Source organism: Perissodus microlepis, chromosome 10, assembly GCF_051167445.1.
Source record: "Perissodus microlepis isolate ML-2025 ecotype Zambia chromosome 10, ASM5116744v1, whole genome shotgun sequence".
In the NCBI taxonomy this organism is placed as follows: domain Eukaryota; kingdom Metazoa; phylum Chordata; class Actinopteri; order Cichliformes; family Cichlidae; genus Perissodus; species Perissodus microlepis.
In genome coordinates, this window is record NC_140470.1 from 33,425,714 (window position 1) to 33,451,728 (window position 26,015).

The 26,015-nt window shown below is 45.9% G+C and overlaps 1 protein-coding gene across 2 annotated transcripts in view; it reads left to right on the top strand.

The window, feature by feature from the left end:
- camk2a (calcium/calmodulin-dependent protein kinase II alpha) overlaps nucleotides 1–26,015 on the top strand; it is a 48,249-nt gene that overhangs the window by 11,232 nt on the left and 11,002 nt on the right. The window contains exons 3-17 of one of the 2 annotated variants that reach the window (XM_084941169.1): nucleotides 2,266–2,325; nucleotides 7,661–7,715; nucleotides 15,332–15,397; nucleotides 15,478–15,550; nucleotides 16,720–16,822; nucleotides 17,291–17,374; nucleotides 17,687–17,781; nucleotides 17,930–18,052; nucleotides 18,140–18,223; nucleotides 18,454–18,496; nucleotides 20,125–20,165; nucleotides 23,952–24,000; nucleotides 24,103–24,178; nucleotides 25,227–25,321; nucleotides 25,414–25,646. In XM_084941169.1, coding sequence (XP_084797295.1) covers nucleotides 2,266–2,325; nucleotides 7,661–7,715; nucleotides 15,332–15,397; nucleotides 15,478–15,550; nucleotides 16,720–16,822; nucleotides 17,291–17,374; nucleotides 17,687–17,781; nucleotides 17,930–18,052; nucleotides 18,140–18,223; nucleotides 18,454–18,496; nucleotides 20,125–20,165; nucleotides 23,952–24,000; nucleotides 24,103–24,178; nucleotides 25,227–25,321; nucleotides 25,414–25,646 — 1,280 coding nt within the window. Of the gene's footprint in view, nucleotides 1–2,265; nucleotides 2,326–7,660; nucleotides 7,716–15,331; nucleotides 15,398–15,477; nucleotides 15,551–16,719; nucleotides 16,823–17,290; nucleotides 17,375–17,686; nucleotides 17,782–17,929; nucleotides 18,053–18,139; nucleotides 18,224–18,453; nucleotides 18,497–20,124; nucleotides 20,166–23,951; nucleotides 24,001–24,102; nucleotides 24,179–25,226; nucleotides 25,322–25,413; nucleotides 25,647–26,015 lie in introns of those variants that run through there. The other variant, XM_084941168.1, reaches the window with a different exon arrangement.

The following is a 26,015-nucleotide window of genomic DNA, read 5'->3' on the forward strand; positions in this document are numbered from 1 at the left end:
CGTTTTTGCTTCTCATCCTTAAACTCTCTGCATTCCCGTGATTCCGTTTATTTTATAGTCTCAAGAGGATCTTGAGCTTTATTGTGAAAGGTTTACGTGGAAAACAAAGCGGACAGCGGAGCCACGCGATGCTGTTACCGTCGTTGTTGCTAACGACAACGCATAAAAACAGGCGCTTGTCCGTCCGTAGTGTGGTTATATTAAATATAAGAGAAAGAGAGAACTTTAAGAAATGAATAATAACTACAGTGACATCAAAACCATGAAAAATATTGCTGTAAACAGTTTATTTTGCGACACCACGAAACAAACGATAGCGTGATAGGAAACGATAAATGTTTTTATATCATCATCCGATATATATCGTTATATCGAGCAGGCCTACACGGGGCGTGGACTCAGTGACAGTAAAGATCCACAGTGCAGTTTGTTGGTCCTCACCTGTGGGCGTGGACCACCTGTGGGCGTGGACCACCTGTGGCCGTGGACCACCTGTGGCCGTGGACTACCTGTGGCCGTGGACCACCTGGAGGGAAACCGTCAGTTCATGGGTCACACAGGATCATGATTGGTTCAGACCAGTGAGCTCACCACGAGTGAAGGGTCTGTATCCCAGCAGGATGTGATTTCTAACACAGTTATTGTTCTTCTTCTTTGATCGATGAGCCTGAACGGCCTGAGCTGACCTCAGGCAGCAACGAGCCATAAAATGTGAGCTCAGTTCTTCTGCATCCCTTCAGCCTGCTGGGACGCTGAGCCTCACAGGTCACAGCTCAAACACACAAACCTTCACCTGTTTTTGCCTTTTTGGATCCAAACTGCTGTTTTAAATGTTTCGCTACATCTACTAATACTTTTAGTTTTCCATGGTCGCTCCTGTCTCATCACGCCGCCATGACAACAAAGCAAACAGCTGTTTACTGAAACCTGGAGAACTTCATGACCTCACAAAGACCCGAGCTGGACCCTCTGGTGACCTGGTTCTGGCCCCTGTGCTGCATGTTTGACACTGAGTTAATATTCGTTTGTTCACTTTAGAAAAACCACCTTTGAGTTTCTGCACAGGTGTAGTTCTACAGCAGGTGGTGTAACAGCTCCTCTCACTCTGTGAACAGCTTTGAAAGCAGCTTTAAACCTGTGTTTGACTCGTTTCAGTGTTTAATAAGATAAAAGGTCACATTTGTGATGGTTCAAGCTTTTTTCATCTTCTGAAGTTAGAAAAACAAACGTCTGTTTGAAGGTGTTTAAGGACTAAAACACAAACACAACAGAACAGCAAATCTCTGAGGTCACATTCACTGTCTTCACAGTCTAATATTTTAATATCAGCACAGCAGGTAATGGGATTATTCTGTCCCTTTGAGATCAAGGTGCTCCATACAATCACAAGAACGTGGATTATACTGTAATATCAACAATATATCTAAATATATCATTAGCATCATGTGACCATGTTATTGGTCACATGATGGGTCACCTTTATTTCCATCGTCATCATTAAAATGAACTCGGCTAATGCTGGACTGCGCAGGCGTCTGACGTGGCTGCAGAAACCAAGAAAGCTTCCAGCATCAAAGCTGTGCACAGTTGTATGAAGTGTGTTGATAAAGATGAGGAGCAACAAACAGCTCTCACATTATTCCCAGCAGCCACGCGCCTGATTTAAGCCCCAACACTGCACTGACTCACCTTTGGAGCCTCAGACAGACTTTACAGGAAGTTTTCAGGAGGTCAGAGGAGGTTTTAAGCAGTGAAATAAAGTGGAAAATAAAACTTTGACTTAAAACCATCCTGATCTGTCATTACCAGACAAAGTCCCACTGATGCAGAGGTCTCTTTGGTCCCACCTCACGGCGCTCAGGCCTGAAACCGACCTCGTTCTTTGTCAGCAGAGCTGTGTGTGAGCAGCTCCTGCCTCGGTGGAGTCTGGATGTGCACACAGATATCTCAGCATCGCTGTGACACTGAAGCTCAGATCAAACCTCAGGCAGCAAAAGCCTGATTCTCCTGTTTCTGAGCGCCTCAGTGAGCATTTATCCTGGATGAAGATCAGAGATAACGAAACTATCACCGTCACATTGATGCTTCATGAGCGTGAGCTCTGATTGGACTGATTTCCTGTTGTCTGTGAAACACCTGCGATCACCTCGCGGTGTGAAAACCGACAACAGGTCTGATTCCTGACTCTCCTGATCAATAACAAGGTCAGGAGGGAGATCCCCGATCAATGCCTCTGATCAGTAATCTCTGTGTTTGTGTTGTCAGATCATCAGAAGTTGGATCGTGAAGCTCGAATCTGTCGACTACTGAAACACCCCAACATCGGTGAGTAATACTGCATGTACTGCATGTACTGCATGTACTAACACTGCTGTATGTACCTCGACTGCTAACGGTGAGGGTGATGAAGGCGGTGAAATCACAGAGGAGTCGTTCTCAGAGTGGAGGCGACAGACGAGGACGCGGAGAGGTTTCCCTCCAACACGCTGATCTCTGAGCAGCTGGAAGGAAAACCTGCACCGTGTGCTGGAGACAGCACGCAGTACGAGTACTGCGATACTGAGAGCCGCCTTCGTCAGTAACGTAGGGACTGTCTTCTGTACAATCAGGTTTGAATCGCATCGAAGGGTTGACGTGAGAGCCCGTCAGACCGTTCGATGATTGACTTACTTTGGGCTAAAGTGAGAATGCAAATGCAGATGTGAGAAACAAACAATTGATGAAAAGTGAGTTTTTACAACTGCAAAAAGGAGTCTTGATGCTCGCTCGTGCTCCGGGTGAGCAAACCCCAAAAAGTTGAATCTGTTCATCTGGATGTTTTCAGTGGGAGAAACGTTTCGTCATCATCAGGTGACGTCTTCAGTCTCAGCTGACTGCAGGTTCCAATCTTACAAACAGGACATTTGCATAATGACTGAAACCAGCCCACTGAGGGAACAATGGGCTGGGAGGTCAGCTCATGATCATTAATATGCACATTGTCATGGCCATTGATCAATAACCACGAGTCCCATTCACAGAGTTGGGGAATGGCTGCAATCATTGTAAGAGGATGACAGATGTTCCCTCAGAGATGGGCTTAGGCCGCTCTTACCTCTGAATGACTGAGAGTCTTCCTCGAGGCTGTTAGAGATCTTGTATGAATAGATTGTGAGAGTTTCGTGAGCCTTTGAATGTAATGGCGTTGTGGAAAAGCTCCGCCTCCCCAAATTACAGCTGACGGCTTTTTCACCCTGACCTCAGGAACAGCCGCCTCGTCCTCCAGGACGGGTTTCTACATCTCTGTCTTCAAATATTGACTAAAGCTCTGCCTGTTGTCTTTTCCTGCTCATGTGCAGTTCACGGCCGTCTTACTTTAACTTGTTTTATTTGCTTCCTAACTTTCTCGTTATGTGTTTTTTAATAGTTTTTCATGTGTTTTGGTGCTTTAATGACGCAGCACTTCAGTCTGCTTCTGTATTTGTGTTTTATAAATAAAGTGATGAAATTCGATGATGAGCTCAGAAATATTACCTGCAGAAGTCTGAGTGTTCATGGACCCCAGAGGGGACATTCAGCCTAAAAGTAAAATAAAAATAACTCGAGCAGTAAACGTGCAGATTTCATCCTGATAATAATGAATTACAGTCGTCCAGCCTGGAAGTAATAAATGCATGAACTAGTTTTTCAGCGTCACTCTGAGACAGGATATTTCTAACTTTAGAGATGTTGCACAAATGGAAGAAAGCAGTCTTACATATTTGTTTAATATGTGCGTTGAAGGACATGTCCTGGTCAAAAATGACTCCAAGGTTCCTCACAGCGTTACTGGAGGCCAAGGTAATGCCATCCAGAGTATGAATCTGGTTAGATACCATATTTCTAAGATTTTCAGGGCCGAGTACAATAACCTCAGTTTGATCTGAATTAAGAAGCAGAAAGTTAGCGGCCATCCAGGTCTTTATGTCTTTAAGACATTCCTGCAGTTTAACTCATTGGTGTGTGTTATCTGGCTTCATGGACAGATAGAGCTGGGTGTCATCTGCATAGCAGTGTAAATGTATGCTATGTCTTCTGATGATGCTGCCTAAGGGAAGCATGTATAATGTAAACAGAATTGGTCCTAGCACTGAACCCTGTGGAACTCCATAATTAACCTCAGTGTGTGAAGAGGACTCTCCATTTACATGCACAAACTGGAGTCTATTAGATAGATATGATACAAACCACTGCAGTGCAGTACCTGTAATACCTACAGCATGTTCTAATCGCTCTAATAGGATATTATGGTCGACAGTATCGAACGCTGCACTGAGGTCTAGCAGGACAAGCACAGAGATGAGTCCACTGTCAGAGGCCATAAGAAGATCATTTGTAACCTTCACTAAAGCTGTTTCTGTGCTGTGATGAGCTCTGAAACCTGACTGAAACTCTTCAAATAAACCATTCCTCTGCAGATGATCTGTTAGCTGTTTGACAACTACTCTTTCAAGGATGTTTGATATGAAAGGAAGGTTGGAGATTGGCCTATAATTAGCTAAGACTGCTGGGTCTAGAGATGCTTTTTGAGTAAAGGTTTAACTACAGCCAGCTTGAAGGCCTGTGGTACATAGCTGATTATTAGAGATAGGTTGATCATATTTAAGATCGAAGAATTAATTAATGGCAGGACTTCTTTGAGCAGTTTTGTAGGAATGGGGTCTAAAAGACACGTTGATGGTTTGGAGGAAGTAATTATTGAAGTTAACTCAGAAAGATCAATTGGAGAAAAAGAGTCTAACTTAACATCAATGGTACTAAGAGTAGCTGTAGATAATATTACATCTGTGGGATGATTACTGGTAATTTTTTCTCTAATGATAAAAATGTTATTTGTGAAGAAGTTCATGAAGTCATTACTAGTTAACGTTAAAGGGATGGTTGGCTCAACAGAGCTCTGACTGTTTGTCAGCCTGGCTACAGAGCTGAAGAGAAACCAGGGGTTGTTCTTATTTTCTTCAATCAGTGATGAATAGTAAGATGACGTGAAATCCATGATCTTGATCCTCCGCACTGATACTGGTTCACTTCTGCTGGGCTCAGACAAAGACGTCTTTGTGGAGGCTGTGACTCTGTTTACCCCAGAAGAGCTCTCCCAACTAAACACATGACTCCAGTGTTGTTGTTCTGAAATCGATCAGCACGCTGGAGCCTGAGCTCGTACGATAGCAGCAAAGATGGATGTCTGTGGTAAACGTAACCACGGGCCTAATGTTTCCGTCTCTGAACGAACCCTGCTGAGCAACAACGCCCCCTGTAGGACAGGACGTCCAGAGAGTCGCAGTTCTACATTATATTAGGAAATCTCTGACTTCACCTATCAGGAAGCTACATCCATAGTTTATGAACGATCATTATGTTTGATCTGTGATGTCATTAGTGGGTGTGTCCTTAGTGTAATATCTGTTTTATTAGTGCTGAGAGTCTGCTCTGTGGCTGTGCAGCAGGATGCCGGCGCTGCCTCTGAGCCTGCAGCTCGACTTAATGAGTGTTCATCAGATCATGTGTGAGCCGCCTCTCCTGGTAATGACGTTACAGCGAGCAGCGAGCCTTCTGCAACATGAGGAGCTCCGTCTGACGGCTGCCTGCTGTCAGGCACGCACAGGGGGCTTCACGCGTCCTCAGATCAGCCCGTGGACAGCTTAATGAGTGTGTGGGAAACGCCTCAGAGCTCAAACCGCTTAAACTCAAACTGATCTGTGTGCGGCCGCCACTTCCTGTAAATAATTCAGAATAAAAGCCCAGCAGGAGGCGCCGCTGCTGTGGGCGGGTCCAGTCTGAGCGCAGAGCACAGACCCTCACACCGAAACCTCCAAAAAACAAACTGTGTGCTCGATGGAGTCCAAACAAACTCACCGCCGTCAGTCAGATGTTCAAATATGACCTCGCGTGGACCCAGCCGGCCAATCGGCAGCCTGCAGCTGAACAGAGCGGCCAATCATTGCCTTGTGTGGGCAGGCGATGCTCTACAGATACTGAGGAGTGTTACGTAACCCTGAGTGTGTGTGTGTGTGGTGTTGCTAGGCAACAGAGTCCATAGGTGAAGGAATCAAAACCATCTATCCTCCTACACACACACACACACACACACACACACACACACACACAGTACCTGTGTGAAAGCACTCAGAAAGAAATAATCAGGTTTTCTCTCAAAGCACTCCCACACAGTACAGCAGCGGGATTTAGTGTGTGTGTGTGTGTGTGTGTGTGTGTGTGTGTGTGGGCAGCAGCTTCTCTCTCCTCAGCTATAATACTTCCTATTAAACAATATAAGCGGAGAGCAGAAACAGACGCCTTCAGTCGGGCTCAGAGACGTCATCCAACAAGTTTCTCAAACTGCGAGGACACCCGTCACAGGAAGGACCTGATTAACTGTGACACGGCGTTTAAGAAACTCCATGTTTGATTTTCCAGAACAGAAATCTGAACGTTCGCTCTGTGAATTCAGGATGAAACGTCTTCTCGCACATCACTGCATGAATCACTAAAACCAGAACAACTGTCCGGATGTAAATCATCAGTTATTAGTTTAAACTGGACCTCTTCTGCTTCTCCTCACTTCCTGTCACATGACCCCTGCCCCTGTGCTGGATTTTCATATTAAACGTGAAGCTGCCGATCGTGGCTCAAGAGTTGGCAGTTCGTCTTGTAATCGGAAGGTAGCCGGTTCGAGCCCCGGCTCTGACAGTCTCGGTCGTTGTGTCCTTGGGCAAGACACTTCACCCGTTGCCTACTGGTGGTGGTCAGAGGGCCCGGTGGCGCCAGTGTCCGGCAGCCTCGCCTCTGTCAGTGCGCCCCAGGGCGGCTGTGGCTACAATGTAGCTGCCATCACCAGTGTGTGAACGGGTGTAAAGCGCTCTGGGGTCCTTAGGGACGAGTAAAGCGCTATACAAATACAGGCCATTTACCAAGTTTATATGAATGGTCTTGGTGTATGTGCAGTGATCCCTGTGAGCCCACAGCTCAGGCTGTTCAGGAATATTCAGTATCACAGCTTTATAGAAGCTCCGCCCACCTGCTCAGCCAATCAAAAGTAAGAGGGGAGGAGCTTAAACTCATTGTTTTAGACTGAGGATGAACTGAGTCTGAGTGTCAGATAAAGAAGGCTTATTCTGATCTGTGAGTCATGCAGAGCTGCTCTGAGAGTCGCCTGTGAGGACGGATCGGTTAAATGTGTCAGAAGAAACCAGCATGGCTGATTCGCCCTTAGCCCCGCCCAGCTTGGACGGCACGCTCACTGACACATTACTAACAGCCACAGTCGGTGTTCAGCCTTAATCTTCAGCAGTTTCCTGTATGTATCTGCAGCCTTTCTAACATACAGCAGGGGGCGCCTCCTCTGCCCTGATTGGATGCAGTGTATGAGGAAATAAGCGTCCTGGTCAGCTGATTGGTGAGTTCAGTGAGGTGACAAGTTTGTGGTCTGATTGGATAAAACAGGAAGTTCATTTTGGAGATGATGGTCAGAGTCACAGCAGAGCAGGAAGCAGGAAGGCTTAAGGGTGGCAGAGGGAGAACCAATGACTGTGACCTCTGACCTCGGCCAGCAGCTGTGTGGCGAGCAGCTGCGTGTGCGCTCTGTGGGGTTGACGTGGTGTAACGTGAAAATAAAATGTCTGCTTTCTTTTCTGTCTTCCAGTTCGGCTGCATGACAGCATCTCGGAGGAGGGGCATCATTACCTCATCTTTGACCTGTGAGTGTCTCCTCATGAGCTCCTCACATCCACACTGAAAACACCACGAAGGCTCCGTGACGCCACCAGTGGGTGGTGTCACTGTGGCTACAACTGTCCTTTATACCGTGATTTTGACCCCACCCACACCCCTTTCTTACACCACCACCAATGAAGACCACAGAAATCAGTAAGACAAGCAAACAGAATCCAAATATTCAAACAGAGGTGAAGCACATCTGTCGACAGGTAAGCAGCTTATCCACCCAGTGCCCTCCACCTACAGCCGCTACATTCAGAGCCCCTCCACCCAGTGTCCCCACATCCAGAGGTCAAAACCGTGCAGTTTCCTGACGGTGTGTGGTCTGTGTCTCAGGGTTGTGTAGTTTCTTGACGTTGTGTGTTTGTGTCTCTCAGGGTTGTGTAGTTTCCTGACGGTGTGTGTTGTGTGTCTCAGGGTTGTGTAGTTTCCTGACGTTGTGTGTTTGTGTGTCTCATGGTTGTGTAGTTTCCTGACGTTGTGTGTCTCATGGTTGTGTAGTTTCCTGACATTGTGTGTTTGTGTGTCTCAGGGTTGTGTAGTTTCCTGACGTTTTGTGTTTGTGTGTCTCATGGTTGTGTAATTTCCTGACGTTGTGTGTTTGTGTGTCTCAGGGTTGTGTCGTTTCCTGACGTTGTGTGTTTGTGTGTCTCATGGTTGTGTATTTTCCTGACGTTGTGTGTTTGTGTGTCTCAGGGTTGTGTAGTTTCCTGATATTTTGTGTTGTGTGTCTCATGGTTGTGTAGTTTCCTGACGTTTTGTGTTTGTGTGTCTCATCGTTGTGTAATTTCCTGACGTTGTGTGTTTGTGTGTCTCAGGGTTGTGTCGTTTCCTGACGTTGTGTGTTTGTGTGTCTCATGGTTGTGTATTTTCCTGACGTTGTGTGTTTGTGTGTCTCAGGGTTGTGTAGTTTCCTGACGTTTTGTGTTGTGTGTCTCATGGTTGTGTAGTTTCCTGACGTTTTGTGTTTGTGTCTCTCATGGTTGTGTATTTTCCTGACGTTGTGTGTTTGTGTGTCTCAAGGTTGTGTAATTTCCTGACGTTGTGTGTTTGTGTGTCTCAGGGTTGTGTAGTTTCCTGACGTTGTGTGTTTGTGTCTCAGGGTTGTGTAGTTTCCTGACGTTGTGTGTCTCATGGTTGTGTAGTTTCCTGACGTTGTTTGTTTGTGTCTCAGGGTTGTGTAATTTCCTGACGTTGTGTGTTTGTGTGTCTCATGGTTGTGTAGTTTCCTGACGTTTTGTGTTGTGTGTCTCAGGGTTGTGTAATTTCCTGACGTTGTGTGTTGTGTGTCTCAGGGTTGTGTAATTTCCTGACATTGTGTGTTTGTGTGTCTCATGGTTGTGTAGTTTCCTGACGTTTTGTGTTTGTGTGTCTCATGGTTGTGTAGTTTCCTGACGTTGTGTGTCTCATGGTTGTGTAGTTTCCTGACGTTGTGTGTCTCATGGTTGTGTAGTTTCCTGACGTTGTGTGTTTGTGTCTCAGGGTTGTGTAATTTCCTGACGTTGTGTGTTGTGTGTCTCATGGTTGTGTAGTTTCCTGATGTTTTGTGTTTGTGTGTCTCAGGGTTGTGTAATTTCCTGACGTTGTGTGTTTGTGTGTCTCAGGGTTGTGTAATTTCCTGACGTTGTGTGTTGTGTGTCTCAGGGTTGTGTAATTTCCTGACGTTGTGTGTTGTGTGTCTCATGGTTGTGTAATTTCCTGACGTTGTGTGTTTGTGTGTCTCATGGTTGTGTAATTTCCTGACGTTGTGTGTTTGTGTGTCTCAGGGTTGTGTAATTTCCTGACGTTTTGTGTTTGTGTGTCTCATGGTTGTGTAATTTCCTGACGTTGTGTGTTGTGTGTCTCATGGTTGTGTAGTTTCCTGACGTTGTGTGTCTCAAGGTTGTGTAATTTCCTGACGTTGTGTGTTTGTGTGTCTCAGGGTTGTGTAGTTTCCTGACGTTGTGTGTTTGTGTCTCAGGGTTGTGTAGTTTCCTGACGTTGTGTGTCTCATGGTTGTGTAGTTTCCTGACGTTGTGTGTCTCAGGGTTGTGTAATTTCCTGACGTTGTGTGTTTGTGTGTCTCAGGGTTGTGTAGTTTCCTGACGTTTTGTGTTGTGTGTCTCAGGGTTGTGTAATTTCCTGACGTGTGTGTTTGTGTGTCTCATGGTTGTGTAGTTTCCTGACGTTGTGTTCTGTGTCTCAGGGTTGTGTAATTTCCTGACGTTGTGTGTTGTGTGTCTCATGGTTGTGTAATTTCCTGACGTTTTGTGTTTGTGTGTCTCATGGTTGTGTATTTTCCTGACGTTGTGTGTTTGTGTGTCTCAGGGTTGTGTAGTTTCCTGACGTTGTGTGTCTCATGGTTGTGTATTTTCCTGATGTTGTGTGTTTGTGTGTCTCAAGGTTGTGTAATTTCCTGACGTTGTGTGTTTGTGTGTCTCAGGGTTGTGTAGTTTCCTGACGTTGTGTGTCTCATGGTTGTGTAGTTTCCTGACGTTGTGTGTCTCAGGGTTGTGTAATTTCCTGACGTTGTGTTTTTGTGTGTCTCAGGGTTGTGTAGTTTCCTGACGTTTTGTGTTGTGTGTCTCAGGGTTGTGTAATTTCCTGACGTTGTGTTTTGTGTGTCTCAGGGTTGTTTAGTTTCCTGACGTTGTGTGTTTGTGTGTCTCAGGGTTGTGTAATTTCCTGATGTTGTGTGTTTGTGTGTCTCATGGTTGTGTAGTTTCCTGACGTTTTGTGTTTGTGTGTCTCATGGTTGTGTAGTTTCCTGACGTTGTGTGTCTCATGGTTGTGTAGTTTCCTGACGTTGTGTGTTTGTGTGTCTCAGGGTTTTCTAGTTTCCTGACGTTTTGTGTTTGTGTGTCTCATGGTTGTGTAATTTCCTGACGTTGTGTGTTGTGTGTCTCATGGTTGTGTAGTTTCCTGATGTTTTGTGTTTGTGTGTCTCAGGGTTGTGTAATTTCCTGACGTTGTGTGTTTGTGTGTCTCAGGGTTGTGTAATTTCCTGACGTTGTGTGTTGTGTGTCTCAGGGTTGTGTAATTTCCTGACGTTGTGTGTTGTGTGTCTCATGGTTGTGTAATTTCTTGACGTTGTGTGTTTGTGTGTCCCATGGTTGTGTAATTTCCTGACGTTGTGTGTTTGTGTGTCTCAGGGTTGTGTAATTTCCTGACGTTGTGTGTTTGTGTGTCTCATGGTTGTGTAATTTCCTGACGTTCTGCGTTGTGTGTCTCATGGTTGTGTAATTTCCTGACGTGTGTGTTTGTGTGTCTCATGGTTGTGTAATTTCCTGACGTTGTGTGTTGTGTGTCTCAGGGTTGTGTAGTTTCCTGACGTTGTGTGTTTGTGTGTCTCATGGTTGTGTGATTTCCTGACGTTGTGTGTTGTGTGTCTCAGGGTTGTGTGATTTCCTGACGTTGTGTGTTGTGTGTCTCATGGTTGTGTAATTTCCTGACGTTTTGTGTTGTGTGTCTCATGGTTGTGTATTTTCCTGACGTTGTGTGTTTGTGTGTCTCAAGGTTGTGTAATTTCCTGACGTTGTGTGTTTGTGTGTCTCAAGGTTGTGTAATTTCCTGACGTTGTGTGTTTGTGTGTCTCAGGGTTGTGTAGTTTCCTGACGTTGTGTGTTTGTGTCTCAGGGTTGTGTAGTTTCCTGACGTTGTGTGTCTCATGGTTGTGTAGTTTCCTGACGTTTTGTGTTTGTGTGTCTCATGGTTGTGTAATTTCCTGACGTTGTGTGTTGTGTGTCTCAGGGTTGTGTAGTTTCCTGACGTTGTGTTTGTGTGTCTCATGGTTGTGTAATTTCCTGACGTTGTGTGTTGTGTGTCTCAGGGTTGTGTAATTTCCTGACGTTGTGTGTTGTGTGTCTCATGGTTGTGTAGTTTCCTGATGTTTTGTGTTTGTGTGTCTCAGGGTTGTGTAGTTTCCTGACGTTGTGTGTTTGTGTGTCTCATGGTTGTGTGATTTCCTGACGTTGTGTTCTGTGTCTAAGGGTTGTGTAATTTCCTGACGTTTTGTGTTGTGTGTCTCATGGTTGTGTAATTTCCTGACGTTTTGTGTTTGGGTGTCTCATGGTTGTGTAATTTCCTGACGTTGTGTGCTGTGTGTCTCATTGTTGTGTAATTTCCTGACGTTGTGTGTTGTGTGTCTCATGGTTGTGTAATTTCCTGACGTTTTGTGTTTGTGTGTCTCAAGGTTGTGTAGTTTCCTGACGTTGTGTGTTTGTGTGTCTCATGGTTGTGTAATTTCCTGACGTTTTGTGTTTGGGTGTCTCATGGTTGTGTAATTTCCTGACGTTTTGTGTTTGTGTGTCTCAGGGTTGTGTAATTTCCTGACGTTGTGTTTTTGTGTGTCTAAGGGTTGTGTAATTTCCTGACGTTGTGTGTTGTGTGTCTCATGGTTGTGTAATTTCCTGACGTGTGTGTTTGTGTGTCTCATGGTTGTGTAGTTTCCTGACGTTGTGTTCTGTGTCTCAGGGTTGTGTAATTTCCTGACGTTGTGTGTTGTGTGTCTCATGGTTGTGTAATTTCCTGACGTTTTGTGTTGTGTGTCTCATGGTTGTGTATTTTCCTGACGTTGTGTGTTTGTGTGTCTCAAGGTTGTGTAATTTCCTGACGTTGTGTGTTTGTGTGTCTCAAGGTTGTGTAATTTCCTGACGTTGTGTGTTTGTGTGTCTCAGGGTTGTGTAGTTTCCTGACGTTGTGTGTTTGTGTCTCAGGGTTGTGTAGTTTCCTGACGTTGTGTGTCTCATGGTTGTGTAGTTTCCTGACGTTGTGTGTCTCATGGTTGTGTAGTTTCCTGACGTTTTGTGTTTGTGTGTCTCATGGTTGTGTAATTTCCTGACGTTGTGTGTTGTGTGTCTCATGGTTGTGTAGTTTCCTGACGTTGTGTTTGTGTGTCTCATGGTTGTGTAATTTCCTGACGTTGTGTGTTGTGTGTCTCAGGGTTGTGTAATTTCCTGACGTTGTGTGTTGTGTGTCTCATGGTTGTGTAGTTTCCTGATGTTTTGTGTTTGTGTGTCTCAGGGTTGTGTAGTTTCCTGACGTTGTGTGTTTGTGTGTCTCATGGTTGTGTGATTTCCTGACGTTGTGTTCTGTGTCTAAGGGTTGTGTAATTTCCTGACGTTTTGTGTTGTGTGTCTCATGGTTGTGTAATTTCCTGACGTTTTGTGTTTGGGTGTCTCATGGTTGTGTAATTTCCTGACGTTGTGTGCTGTGTGTCTCATTGTTGTGTAATTTCCTGACGTTGTGTGTTGTGTGTTGTGTGTCTCATTGTTGTGTAATTTCCTGACGTTTTGTGTTTGTGTGTCTCAGGGTTGTGTAGTTTCCTGACGTTGTGTGTTTGTGTGTCTCATGGTTGTGTAATTTCCTGACGTTTTGTGTTTGGGTGTCTCAGGGTTGTGTAATTTCCTGACGTTGTGTTTTTGTGTGTCTAAGGGTTGTGTAATTTCCTGACGTTGTGTGCTGTGTGTCTCATTGTTGTGTAATTTCCTGACGTTGTGTGTTGTGTGTCTCATTGTTGTGTAATTTCCTGACGTTTTGTGTTTGTGTGTCTCAGGGTTGTGTAGTTTCCTGACGTTGTGTGTTTGTGTGTCTCATGGTTGTGTAATTTCCTGACGTTTTGTGTTTGGGTGTCTCATGGTTGTGTAATTTCCTGACGTTTTGTGTTTGTGTGTCTCAGGGTTGTGTAATTTCCTGACGTTGTGTTTTTGTGTGTCTCAGGGTTGTGTAATTTCCTGACGTTGTGTGTTTGTGTGTCTCAGGGTTGTGTAATTTCCTGACGTTGTGTGTTGTGTGTCTCATGGTTGTGTAATTTCATGACGTTGTGTGTTGTGTGTCTCAGGGTTGTGTAGTTTCCTGACGTTGTGTGTTTGTGTCTGAGGGTTGTGTAGTTTCCTGACGTTGTGTGTCTCATGGTTGTTTAGTTTCCTGACGTTGTGTGTCTCATGGTTGTGTAGTTACCTGACGTTTTGTGTTTGTGTGTCTCATGGTTGTGTAATTTCCTGACGTTGTGTGTTGTGTGTCTCAGGGTTGTGTAGTTTCCTGACGTTGTGTTTGTTTGTCTCATGGTTGTGTAATTTCCTGACGTTGTGTGTTGTGTGTCTCATGGTTGTGTAGTTTCCTGATGTTTTGTGTTTGTGTGTCTCAGGGTTGTGTAGTTTCCTGACGTTGTGTGTTTGTGTGTCTCATGGTTGTGTGATTTCCTGACGTTGTGTTCTGTGTCTAAGGGTTGTGTAATTTCCTGACGTTTTGTGTTGTGTGTCTCATGGTTGTGTAATTTCCTGACGTTTTGTGTTGTGTGTCTCATGGTTGTGTAATATCCTGACGTTTTGTGTTGTGTGTCTCATGGTTGTGTAATTTCCTGACGTTTTGTGTTTGGGTGTCTCATGGTTGTGTAATTTCCTGACGTTGTGTGCATTGTGTCTCATTGTTGTGTAATTTCCTGACGTTGTGTGTTGTGTGTCTCATTGTTGTGTAATTTCCTGACGTTTTGTGTTGTGTGTCTCAGGGTTGTGTAATTTCCTGACATTGTGTGTTTGTGTGTCTCAGGGTTGTGTAATTTCCTGACGTTGTGTGTTTGTGTGTCTCAGGGTTGTGTAATTTCCTGACGTTGTGTGTTTGTGTGTCTCATGGTTGTGTAATTTCCTGACGCTTTGTGTTTGTGTGTCTCATGGTTGTGTAATTTCCTGACGTTGTGTGTTGTGTGTCTCAGGGTTGTGTAGTTTCCTGACGTTGTGTGTTTGTGTGTCTCATGGTTGTGTGATTTCCTGACGTTGTGTGTTGTGTGTCTCAGGGTTGTGTGATTTCCTGACGTTGTGTTCTGTGTCTAAGGGTTGTGTAATTTCCTGACGTTTTGTGTTGTGTGTCTCATGGTTGTGTAATTTCCTGACGTTTTGTGTTGTGTGTCTCATGGTTGTGTAATATCCTGACGTTTTATGTTGTGTGTCTCATGGTTGTGTAATTTCCTGACGTTTTGTGTTTGGGTGTCTCATGGTTGTGTAATTTCCTGACGTTGTGTGCATTGTGTCTCATTGTTGTGTAATTTCCTGACGTTGTGTGTTGTGTGTCTCATTGTTGTGTAATTTCCTGACGTTTTGTGTTGTGTGTCTCAGGGTTGTGTAATTTCCTGACATTGTGTGTTTGTGTGTCTCAGGGTTGTGTAATTTCCTGACGTTGTGTGTTTGTGTGTCTCAGGGTTGTGTAATTTCCTGACGTTGTGTGTTTGTGTGTCTCAGGGTTGTGTAATTTCCTGACGTTGTGTGTTTGTGTGTCTCATGGTTGTGTAATTTCCTGACGCTTTGTGTTTGTGTGTCTCATGGTTGTGTAATTTCCTGACGTTGTGTGTTGTGTGTCTCATGGTTGTGTAATTTCCTGACGTTTTGTGTTGGGTGTCTCATGGTTGTGTAATTTCCTGACGTTGTGTGTTTGTGTCTCAGGGTTTTAATTTCCTGACGTTGTGTGTTTGTGTGTCTCATGGTTGTGTAATTTCCTGACGCTTTGTGTTTGTGTGTCTCATGGTTGTGTAATTTCCTGACGTTGTGTGTTGTGTGTCTCATGGTTGTGTAATTTCCTGACGTTTTGTGTTGTGTGTCTCATGACGTTGTGTGTCTGTGTGTGTCAGTGTGACAGGTGGAGAGCTGTTTGAAGACATCGTAGCGAGAGAATATTACAGTGAAGCTGATGCCAGGTAAGAGACGCACTCTTCAGACTTCTTCTTCTGTGCTGTATCTGCTGCTGACCTCTGACCTCTGACCTCTTTCTGAACAGTCACTGTATCCAGCAGATTTTGGAGGCGGTGCTACATTGTCATCAGATGGGCGTGGTCCACAGAGACCTAAAGGTACCCGACACGTCAGGTGACATAATCCTATTGGCTGTCTGACCGCCGAGTTCTGTTAATAACCTGCTCGTAACCAGCAGCAGGAAAATCGATTATTTGAACGAGGTCTGGCTTGTTAAGCCTGAGTTATAGCATGTGTGATGATTTAACAGCCGCCCACACAAACACAGTGTTTACATGACAAACAACACACCAGCGTTACACACAACAGTAATCAGCTGCACATCAAAACATGAACAGCTGATTACAGCAGACGGGTGAATTGAGCCCAGAGCTGCTGGTCTCTGATTAAAGACGGGAAGAAACCAATGAAACCAAGACTCTTTGTCAATTCTCAAGTACGCGAGTCCGTGCTCGTGTACTCGGCGAGCACGGACTCGCAATTTGCACAACTGGAACACCAGCGTACTTGATGATGTCACAGGTCCGGAGTTTTTACTGCCGTCGCCTCTTAATTTAACTGATATTAATATGTTATGAAGCTTTAATCTTTAATCTCAGCCAAACCGATTTACTCAGGAACAAATAAAACACTGAAATAAACCAAACATTAACATTTCGAAGTGATCTAAGTGACTTATATATCATGTTTAACCTCAGTAGCGAAAGACCGCGGGGAGGGGGGGGGTTCAAAAAGATGTGCCAGGAGTCCGCTGTTGTCGCCGGCTCTAGTGATCCTCGACCTCGCTGTCTGCTGTGGAGCTGGCGAGTGACGGACGGCTCCGAAAACGTCGGAGTACGTTTGGAAATATGCGATATGTTGATAAATCGAGCAGATATTTGAAGCTTACACAGCTACATTCTCGCTTGAAAATAACTTAAACGTTTATTTTGTGACCCAGAAGTATTTAAAAGTTTTTAGCCCCGCTCGTCCACCATTGCCGCGATTGGGTTTTGGACGAAATGCATTCTGGGATACTTAGCTGTACCAAGTCCACACAAGTCACCACTGATGCATGCTCGATAAAACAGGCGGAGCGGGAACACATCCGGGATTTTTTGGCGTTCTTGGCTTGATGCGTACTTGAATTGGAACAGTACTATACGCACAAGTACGCGTATTGAGACAGGCTCCAAGTCCTCTAACGGTCCTGTTAGCATCCTTAGCACCTTTCGTGCAAACCAGTGCGGTTAGAGTTAGCGTGTTAGCATGTCTGTTGTGTCTGCAGCCTGAGAACCTCCTCCTGGCCTCCAAGTCCAAAGGAGCGGCGGTGAAACTCGCCGACTTTGGCCTCGCCATCGAGGTGGAAGGAGACCAGCAGGCATGGTTCGGTAAGAGCACCAAGTGATGGTGATGATTGTGTTGATAATGGTGATGGTGATGGTGATGAAGATGATGTTGATGGCGATGATGGTAAAGATGGTAATGATGGTGACATGATGGAAATGATGTGATGATGATGATGGTGATGATTGTTTTGATAATGATGATGACAATGATGATGATGGTGATGAAGATGATGTTGATGGTGGTGATGGTAATGATGGTGGTGATGATGATGGTGACTGTGGTGATGGTGGTGATGATGATGATGATTATGGTGACGATGATGATAGTGATGGTGATGGTGACGATGATGATGGTGACTGTGGTGATGGTGGTGCTGATGATGGTGACTGTGGTGATGATGGTGATGATGATGGTCTTCATTAATCTAAATTTTTTATTTGTGCCGCTTTGTCACATAAACAAGGGTCTTCCAAAACAGCAACTGTGTGTAAACATGTGTTTGTTTTCAGGCTTTGCGGGGACTCCAGGTTATCTGTCTCCAGAGGTCCTCAGGAAGGACCCATACGGGAAAGCAGTCGACCTCTGGGCCTGTGGTGAGTCTCTACTTCCTGTTTCTACCGTTTCTTCTTTCTTTATGTTTCCTCCACTCATGTGCAGTTTGTTTATTTTTTACTCAGGGTTTATGTCCAGGGTGTTGTTTTCACGTTTAGTGTTTTTACTTTCTTTATTTTCAGTCTCTGAGGACATTTTTGTCTCTTTTATCTTTCACATTCATTCCTTCTTCCACTTTTTTTTTTTAGCTTTTATGGTTTTTCTGTCTGTCTGTGGATTTTTTTTTTTATGTTTTATTGCATTTTATTTTTGTCAGGTGTATTTATTAAATTTTTTATGGTCTTCTGTCTCAGGTGTGATTCTCTACATCCTATTGGTCGGTTATCCTCCATTCTGGGATGAAGATCAGCATCGTCTGTACCAGCAGATCAAAGCTGGCGCCTATGATGTAGGTCACTTGACATCACGACTGTTCACCTGTACTTTATTGACAGTTTAACCATTGTGGGCGGGGCTTTAACACCTTTGTTATTACAGTTGTTCTAATTTAAACTCGTCCTCTCCTTGCCTCCTCTCCCTGTGTCTTTGCTTCCTAGTTTCCTTCCCCGGAGTGGGACACGGTGACTCCTGAAGCCAAAGATCTCATCAATAAGATGCTGACCATCAACCCGGCCAAACGCATCACAGCTGCCGAGGCGCTCAAACACCCCTGGATCTCTGTGAGACCCTCTCACCTTTGACCTTTGACCTTGTTCTCTGTCCTGCTCTGCTCCTCACGATGATGATGATGTTCTTCTTCCTCCCAGCACCGATCCACAGTGGCGTCCTGCATGCACAGACAGGAAACGGTTGAGTGTCTGAAGAAGTTCAACGCCAGGAGGAAACTGAAGGTGGACTTTCAAAATAAAACCATGAAGTTTTAGTGTTTTTAGTGACCACGGAGGAAAAAAGTTTCCAAAGCTCAGATTTGTGGTCACGGCTGCTTTTGACTCTTTGTTGTTTTAAAGGAAATGTTGAAGTTAATCTGTTTTAAATTCACATAATAATCATTTTTAGAAAATCAGAAATAAATTCTGTCATAATTTTCTGTGCTTTTATTTTTATCCCTTCTTTCCTTCAGGGAGCCATTCTCACCACCATGTTGGCCACCAGGAATTTCTCTGGTAAGACCCCACCCCCCCGGACCCACCCAGTGTGGTCAAAGGTCATGTACAATTTGAGGCTGTCTCCTATTAACTGTCAGTAAGTCACACAGCTTGTGGCAGCAGCAAGTTTGACCTTTGACCTGCAGGTTTGTGTTCCAGTAGCAGGAGGTTGCACAGAGAAATCCACCAGTCAGCTGCCAGCTTACACACAATAAACACGTTATCACTGTATGTGTGTGTGTGTGTGTGTGTGTGTGTGTGTGTGTGTGCAGCAGCTGTCCCAGACACACACACACTGAGCTCTAAAGATAGCGGGGAAACCACCGACACAGCCGCAGCGGCCAAAGCAACACACGCCAGGTTACAAAAAGACGAGACGTGCACAACCGGCTGAAACACCACAAAGACTGTGTCACATGACACGTAGTGTGATGTCATAATGGGTGTGCGACACAGGCGACTCGGCGAGCATGATGGCCCTGTCAGTGTGTCTGTGTCCACAGTTTTCCCATGCTATGTTTGCCCCGCCCACTTGTTCCTGTTTCACAAGCGAGGACTCAGAAACAGTTTTAGGTCGACTGTTGAGAGACGACGGCGCTGCATGAAGAGTCCACAGATATTAAACACAAACGCTGGAATAATTCAACTCGTCTTCATCTGCACAGCATCAGATGAGCTCGATGCAGTTTTACTGTCACATAAAGACTAAACAGAGGAAACAGTCAGACAACACTCTGAGAGGCAGCTCTCAGTGACAGTGGGATGGAAAAACTCTTAACAGGAAGAAACCTCCAGCAGAACCAGGCTCAGGGAGGGGCGGGGCCATTCTACTTTTAAATACTCTAGGAACAACAAGTAGGCCTGCAGTGTGAGAGCGAAGTGCTCTAATAGGGTGATATGGTACTACAAGGTCATTAAGATAAGATGGGGCCTGATTATTTAAGACCTTGTATGTGAGGAGCAGGATTTTGAATTCTGGATTTAACAGGAAGCCAAAACAGGATAAATCTGCTCTCTTTCTAGTCCCTGTCAGGACTCTTGCTGCAGCATTTTGGATTAGCTGAAGGCTTTTCAGGGAGTTTTTAGGACTTCCTGATAATAATGAATTACAGTCGTCCAGCCTGGAAGTAATAAATGCATGAACTAGTTTTTCAGCAGGATATTTCTGAGCTTTAGAAAAGTGCTGAGCAACATGCAGACTGATGTTAAATTAGCAGATATTTGAATGGAGTTTAGTCCTTGGTGTACAGTATTTGATGTTCTTGTAATGTGAGCAGAACAAACACATGTTGTGATACTGAGCTGGTTGTTCTGAGCTCTCTGATTGGCTGTTTGCGGACGCTCAGGAATGCGTGCACACTTTCTGCTCTCCAACTATCTCAAGTTGGTCCTAAATTTGGCCTCGCCGCTCACTGAGCGACCCACATGTCACGCCGGGAACTCCCTGAATCTGCAGCAGGAAGTCTGAGTATTTTTACTCCGACATGTGACCCACTGTCTTCAGTCTGTGCTGCGATCAGACCGCCGGCTGAAGGGCACGTGGGCAGAGGTCCTGGGTACGATGCCGTCTCTCCTGTTTGCTGCTTTTGTTCCTTTCTTCCTGACTCTGCTGCTTCTCTCTCTCTTTGTTCTCATCCCTCGCTCAGGAGGAAAGAGCGGGAGCAACAAGAAGGCCGACGGAGTGAAGGTAACCTCATCATCATCATTATTTTTCAGTGTTATGATGTCTGACATAAGGTGAGCGTCACAGAGCTGAACTCCTACCTGCATGGATCAGTGTCGTGTTCACTCAGTAATAAGATGATAAATGTGTTGTTTCCTCTGTACAAACACATCAGAGGTTGGAGCTGTGATGCATCACCTCACAGCTGTTCTGGTGAAAAGCCAGAAAATGCTGAAAAAATCAACATTTAAGTCATAAAATAAAAAAAGAATTAAAAATCTGAAAAACTCACACACACAGTTATACACAGAAATAAGATCATATATTAGCAACTGTAGACCAGCTGCATGATTTTAAAATAAATGAATCCACATGTTGACCTGTGTGCTGGTCATTCTGCCTGCAAACAAAGGTCAGCTGGTGTAATCAGGTACAATAAGAACATACACAGTGACATCGTGTCTCTGTGGTTAAAATTATGTTTTTATATTTACGTATAAAAAGACAGTTTAATTTGTAGAGCTCCGTCAGTCATCACGACGCCTGCAGTGATGTTTGCTGTGTGCACACTCAGCGTTACACTCCAGGCTCAAACACACCTGCTAATAACACACGTAAAGACCATCCGTCCGTCCATCCGTCCATTCATCCATCCATCCGTCCATTCATCCATCCGTCCGTCCGTCAATCCATCCGTCCATTCATCCATCCATTCATCCATTCATCCATCCATCCATCCATCCATCTGTCCGTCCGTCCGTCCGTCCATTCATCCATCCATCCATCCATTCATCCATCCGTCCGTCCATCAATCCATTCATCCATCGGTCCATCCATTCATTCATCCATCCATCCATCCATCCGTCCATTCATCCATCCATCCATCCGTCCATTCATCCATCCGTCCGTCCATCCATTCATCCATCCGTCCGTCCGTCCGTCCGTCCATTCATCCATCCATTCATCCATTCATCCATTCATCCATCCATCCGTCCATTCATCCATCCGTCCATCCATCCATTCATCCATCCGTCCATCCATTCATTCATCCATCCATCCGTCCGTCCATCCGTCCATTCATCCATCCGTCCATCCATCCATTCATCCATCCATCCATCCGTCCGTCTGTCCATTCATCCATCCGTCCATCCATTCGTCTGTCCATTCATCCATCCGTCCATCCATTCATCCATCCATCCATCCGTCCGTCTGTCCATTCATCCATCCGTCCATCCATTCATCCATCCATCCATCCATCCGTCTGTCCATCCATTCATCCGTCCGTCTGTCCGTCCGTTCATCCGTCCGTCTGTCCGTCCGTCCATCCATCCATCCATTCATCCGTCCGTCCATCCATTCATCCATCCGTCCGTCCATCCATTCATCCGTCCGTCCGTCCGTCCGTCCGTCCATCCATTCATCCGTCCGTCCGTCCATCCATTCAACCGTCCGTCTGTCCGTCCATCCATCCGTCCGTCCGTCCATTCATCCATCCATTCGTCCGTCCATTCATCCATCCATCCATCCATCCGTCCATCCATTCATCCATCCTTTCATCCGTCCATCCTTCCATCCATCCATCCATCCATCCATTCATCCATTCATCCGTCCGTCCATCCATCCATCCATCCATTCATTCGTCCATTCATCCATTCATCCGTCCGTCCATCCATCCATCCATTCATTCGTCCATTCATCCATCCATTCGTCCGTCCGTCCATCCATCCATTCATCCATCCATTCATCCGTCCATCCTTCCATCCATCCATCCATCCATCCATTCATCCATTCATCCGTCCGTCCATCCTTCCATCCATCCATCCATCCATCCATTCATCCATTCATCCGTCCGTCCATCCATCCATCCATTCATTCGTCCATTCATCCATCCATTCGTCCGTCCGTCCATCCATCCATTCATCCATCCATTCATCCGTCCATCTGTCCATCCGTCCATCCATCCATCCATCCATTCATCCGTCTGTCCATTCATCCATCCATTCATCCGTCCATCCTTCCATCCATTCATCCGTCCATCCATCCATCCATCCATTCATCCATCCATCCCTCCGTCCTTATCCTTTTCAGGGTCGCTGGAGCCTATGCCAGCTGTCTTAGGGTGAGAGGCGGGATCCACCCTGGACAGGTCGCCAGTCTGTCGCAGGGCTCACACACAGAGACAGACAACCATTCGCACTTACATTCACACCTATGGGCAATTTAGAGTAATCAATTAACCCATCCACACAAACGAGAGGAGCAAAAACTGTAAAGCTCGCTGAAGAATAAGAAAATAAGAGTCTCAGTTTAAACGTCCCTGTAAACTGTAATCACTCTTCAAACACACCGGAAACAGACGGAAACAGCAAAGTGGAAATTATGACGCCTGCAGTGATGTTTGCTGTGTGCACACTCAGCGTTACACTCCAGGCTCAAACACACCTGCTAATAACACACGTAAAGACCATCCGTCCGTCCATCCGTCCATTCATCCATCCATCCGTCCATTCATCCATCCGTCCGTCCGTCAATCCATCCGTCCATTCATCCATCCATTCATCCATTCATCCATCCATCCATCCATCCATCTGTCCGTCCGTCCGTCCGTCCATTCATCCATCCATCCATCCATTCATCCATCCGTCCGTCCATCAATCCATTCATCCATCGGTCCATCCATTCATTCATCCATCCATCCATCCATCCGTCCATTCATCCATCCATCCATCCGTCCATTCATCCATCCGTCCGTCCATCCATTCATCCATCCGTCCGTCCGTCCGTCCGTCCATTCATCCATCCATTCATCCATTCATCCATTCATCCATCCATCCGTCCATTCATCCATCCGTCCATCCATCCATTCATCCATCCGTCCATCCATTCATTCATCCATCCATCCGTCCGTCCATCCGTCCATTCATCCATCCGTCCATCCATCCATTCATCCATCCATCCATCCGTCCGTCTGTCCATTCATCCATCCGTCCATCCATCCATCCATCCATTCATTCGTCCATTCATCCATTCATCCGTCCGTCCATCCATCCATCCATTCATTCGTCCATTCATCCATCCATTCGTCCGTCCGTCCATCCATCCATTCATCCATCCATTCATCCGTCCATCCTTCCATCCATCCATCCATCCATCCATTCATCCATTCATCCGTCCGTCCATCCTTCCATCCATCCATCCATCCATCCATTCATCCATTCATCCGTCCGTCCATCCATCCATCCATTCATTCGTCCATTCATCCATCCATTCGTCCGTCCGTCCATCCATCCATTCATCCATCCATTCATCCGTCCATCTGTCCATCCGTCCATCCATCCATCCATCCATTCATCCGTCTGTCCATTCATCCATCCATTCATCCGTCCATCCTTCCATCCATTCATCCGTCCATCCATCCATCCATCCATTCATCCATCCATCCCTCCGTCCTTATCCTTTTCAGGGTCGCTGGAGCCTATGCCAGCTGTCTTAGGGTGAGAGGCGGGATCCACCCTGGACAGGTCGCCAGTCTGTCGCAGGGCTCACACACAGAGACAGACAACCATTCGCACTTACATTCACACCTATGGGCAATTTAGAGTAATCAATTAACCCATCCACACAAACGAGAGGAGCAAAAACTGTAAAGCTCGCTGAAGAATAAGAAAATAAGAGTCTCAGTTTAAACGTCCCTGTAAACTGTAATCACTCTTCAAACACACCGGAAACAGACGGAAACAGCAAAGTGGAAATTATGGTGGGTGTGGTTAGATGGGACTCCGCCCACACTGACTCTTCTTCCTCCTGCAGGAATCCTCTGAGAGCACAAACACCACTATCGAGGACGAAGACACCCGAGGTGAGGACGCACAGACACACAGCGAGTGAGCCGGGACGCTGCTGAACCAGCACTAACCTGTGTGTGTGTGCGTGCGTGCGTGCGTGCGTGCGTGTGTTTCAGGGAGGAAACAGGACATCATTAAAGTCACTGAGCAGCTCATCGAGGCCATCAGCAACGGAGACTTTGAGAGCTACACGTATGTAACCAGCACTGAGCACGCTCGGGCAGAAGGAATGTTTGTTTGTTTGTTTGTTTTTGAATAAAACCATCAAAGCGTTGAGAAATCCCTGACACGAGTGAGCCTCACAGAGGGCGGAGTCACCCTTTAACGTACCTTTGGGCAGGTGAATCAGTGCTTCTGATGGAAACATCTGGAACATCTGCTGACGCTGCCCTCGCTCCTCTCTGAGGCTGGTGCCAGCAGAAATAAATCAGTGATTGAAACTAGCCAATCAGACGTCCTGATCAGTGGGCGGTCTTTAAACGCTGAGAGCGAATCAGCATCCTTTAACCCAACAATACAAACGAGTCGTCTTCTGACCCACGCTCAGCTTTTCCCCAAATGCTTTTCAGTCACGCTCGCTCTCCTGCTCACAGAGCGCTTTGGTGACGTCGGCGTCGCTGTAAACATCACATCGATGTATTTAACTGTGCCTCGTCCTGAATCTCCAAACTGGCCCAAACGATCCGGCCTGGCCGTGATGTTGAAGGCGCCCTGTTTAATGAACTGATACTTCCTGTTTTCTAATCTCAGACATCTTTGATGATTGGCTCGCCAATAAAATCTGTTTTTCTGTGTCTTGATTGAACCGTTAAAGTTTTATAATCGCAACAACAGTCGCCTCAAGGTGCTTTATATTGTAAGGTAGACCCTACAGCAATACATACAGAGAAAAACCCAACAATCATATGAGCAAGCACTTTCGCGACAGTGGGACGGAAAAACTCCCATCCTAAGAAAACAAAAGAAATCAAAGCAGGAAACACATTTATGCTAATATGTGTAACAAAGTGTCCTGCAGGTGTTTCAAAGTGACTCGCAGATATTTTATCTATGAGTGATCAATAAAGAATAAAAGCTATAAAACAATGAAAGTTTGGGCTGCTGATCCGGGCTTAAAGGTTCACAGAGACGGGGGTCAGAGCTCCGACAGGATCGTGTTGTGCGTGTGGATGGTTTTTTTCACTTGCTCCCTGTTAAACGTGTCTCTGACTCGTCTCAGTAAACGATTCTCTCCCTGCAGTAAAATGTGCGACCCGGCTGTGACGGCGTTCGAGCCCGAGGCGTTGGGGAATCTGGTCGAAGGCCTGGACTTCCACCGCTTTTACTTTGAAAACTGTGAGCTGAAGCAGACTTCCTGTTACACCTTGCTTTTTAAAAAACTCTCAAAGGTCACCTGACCATGTTCACCTGTCCGTCTGTGTCTGCAGTGTGGTCCAAGAACAGCAAACCGGTGCACACCACCATCCTGAACCCTCACATCCACCTGGTGGGCGACGAGGCCGCCTGCATCGCATACGTCAGGGTGACACAGTACATCGACTCCAACGGGACGCCTCGCACCGCCCAATCAGAGGAGACCAGGGTGTGGCACCGCCGCGACGGGAAGTGGCAGATCGTGCACTTCCACCGCTCAGGCTCCCCCTCCACGCTGAGCAAGTAAGAGCAGGTCAAAGGGCAGCGGGGCGTTCGGGGCAGCTGGGAAAGACCAGCATGATAACAAGCTGCACGGAGAAAAAGTGTGAAGAGAGGCAGGATCGATGAATCTGATCCTCAGCAGACATCAGTGAAGTCATGCACGTGTATATTCCTCAGCACTTTGTCAACACCAGTTTTCTCCATTCTTAGTATATTTGCTCTTTTTACCAACGACACATTCACTGCAGGTGCTTGGTGCTGAATCACTGAATCATCCCTCATATGAAACGCTGTGAAGCTGTTTCTGCATCACGCCTTCGCTCGGCTTCATGTCGATGATAAATGAATCTGGGTGGAGGTGGAGCTGCTTATTTTAGCCCCACTCGTGTTTGCA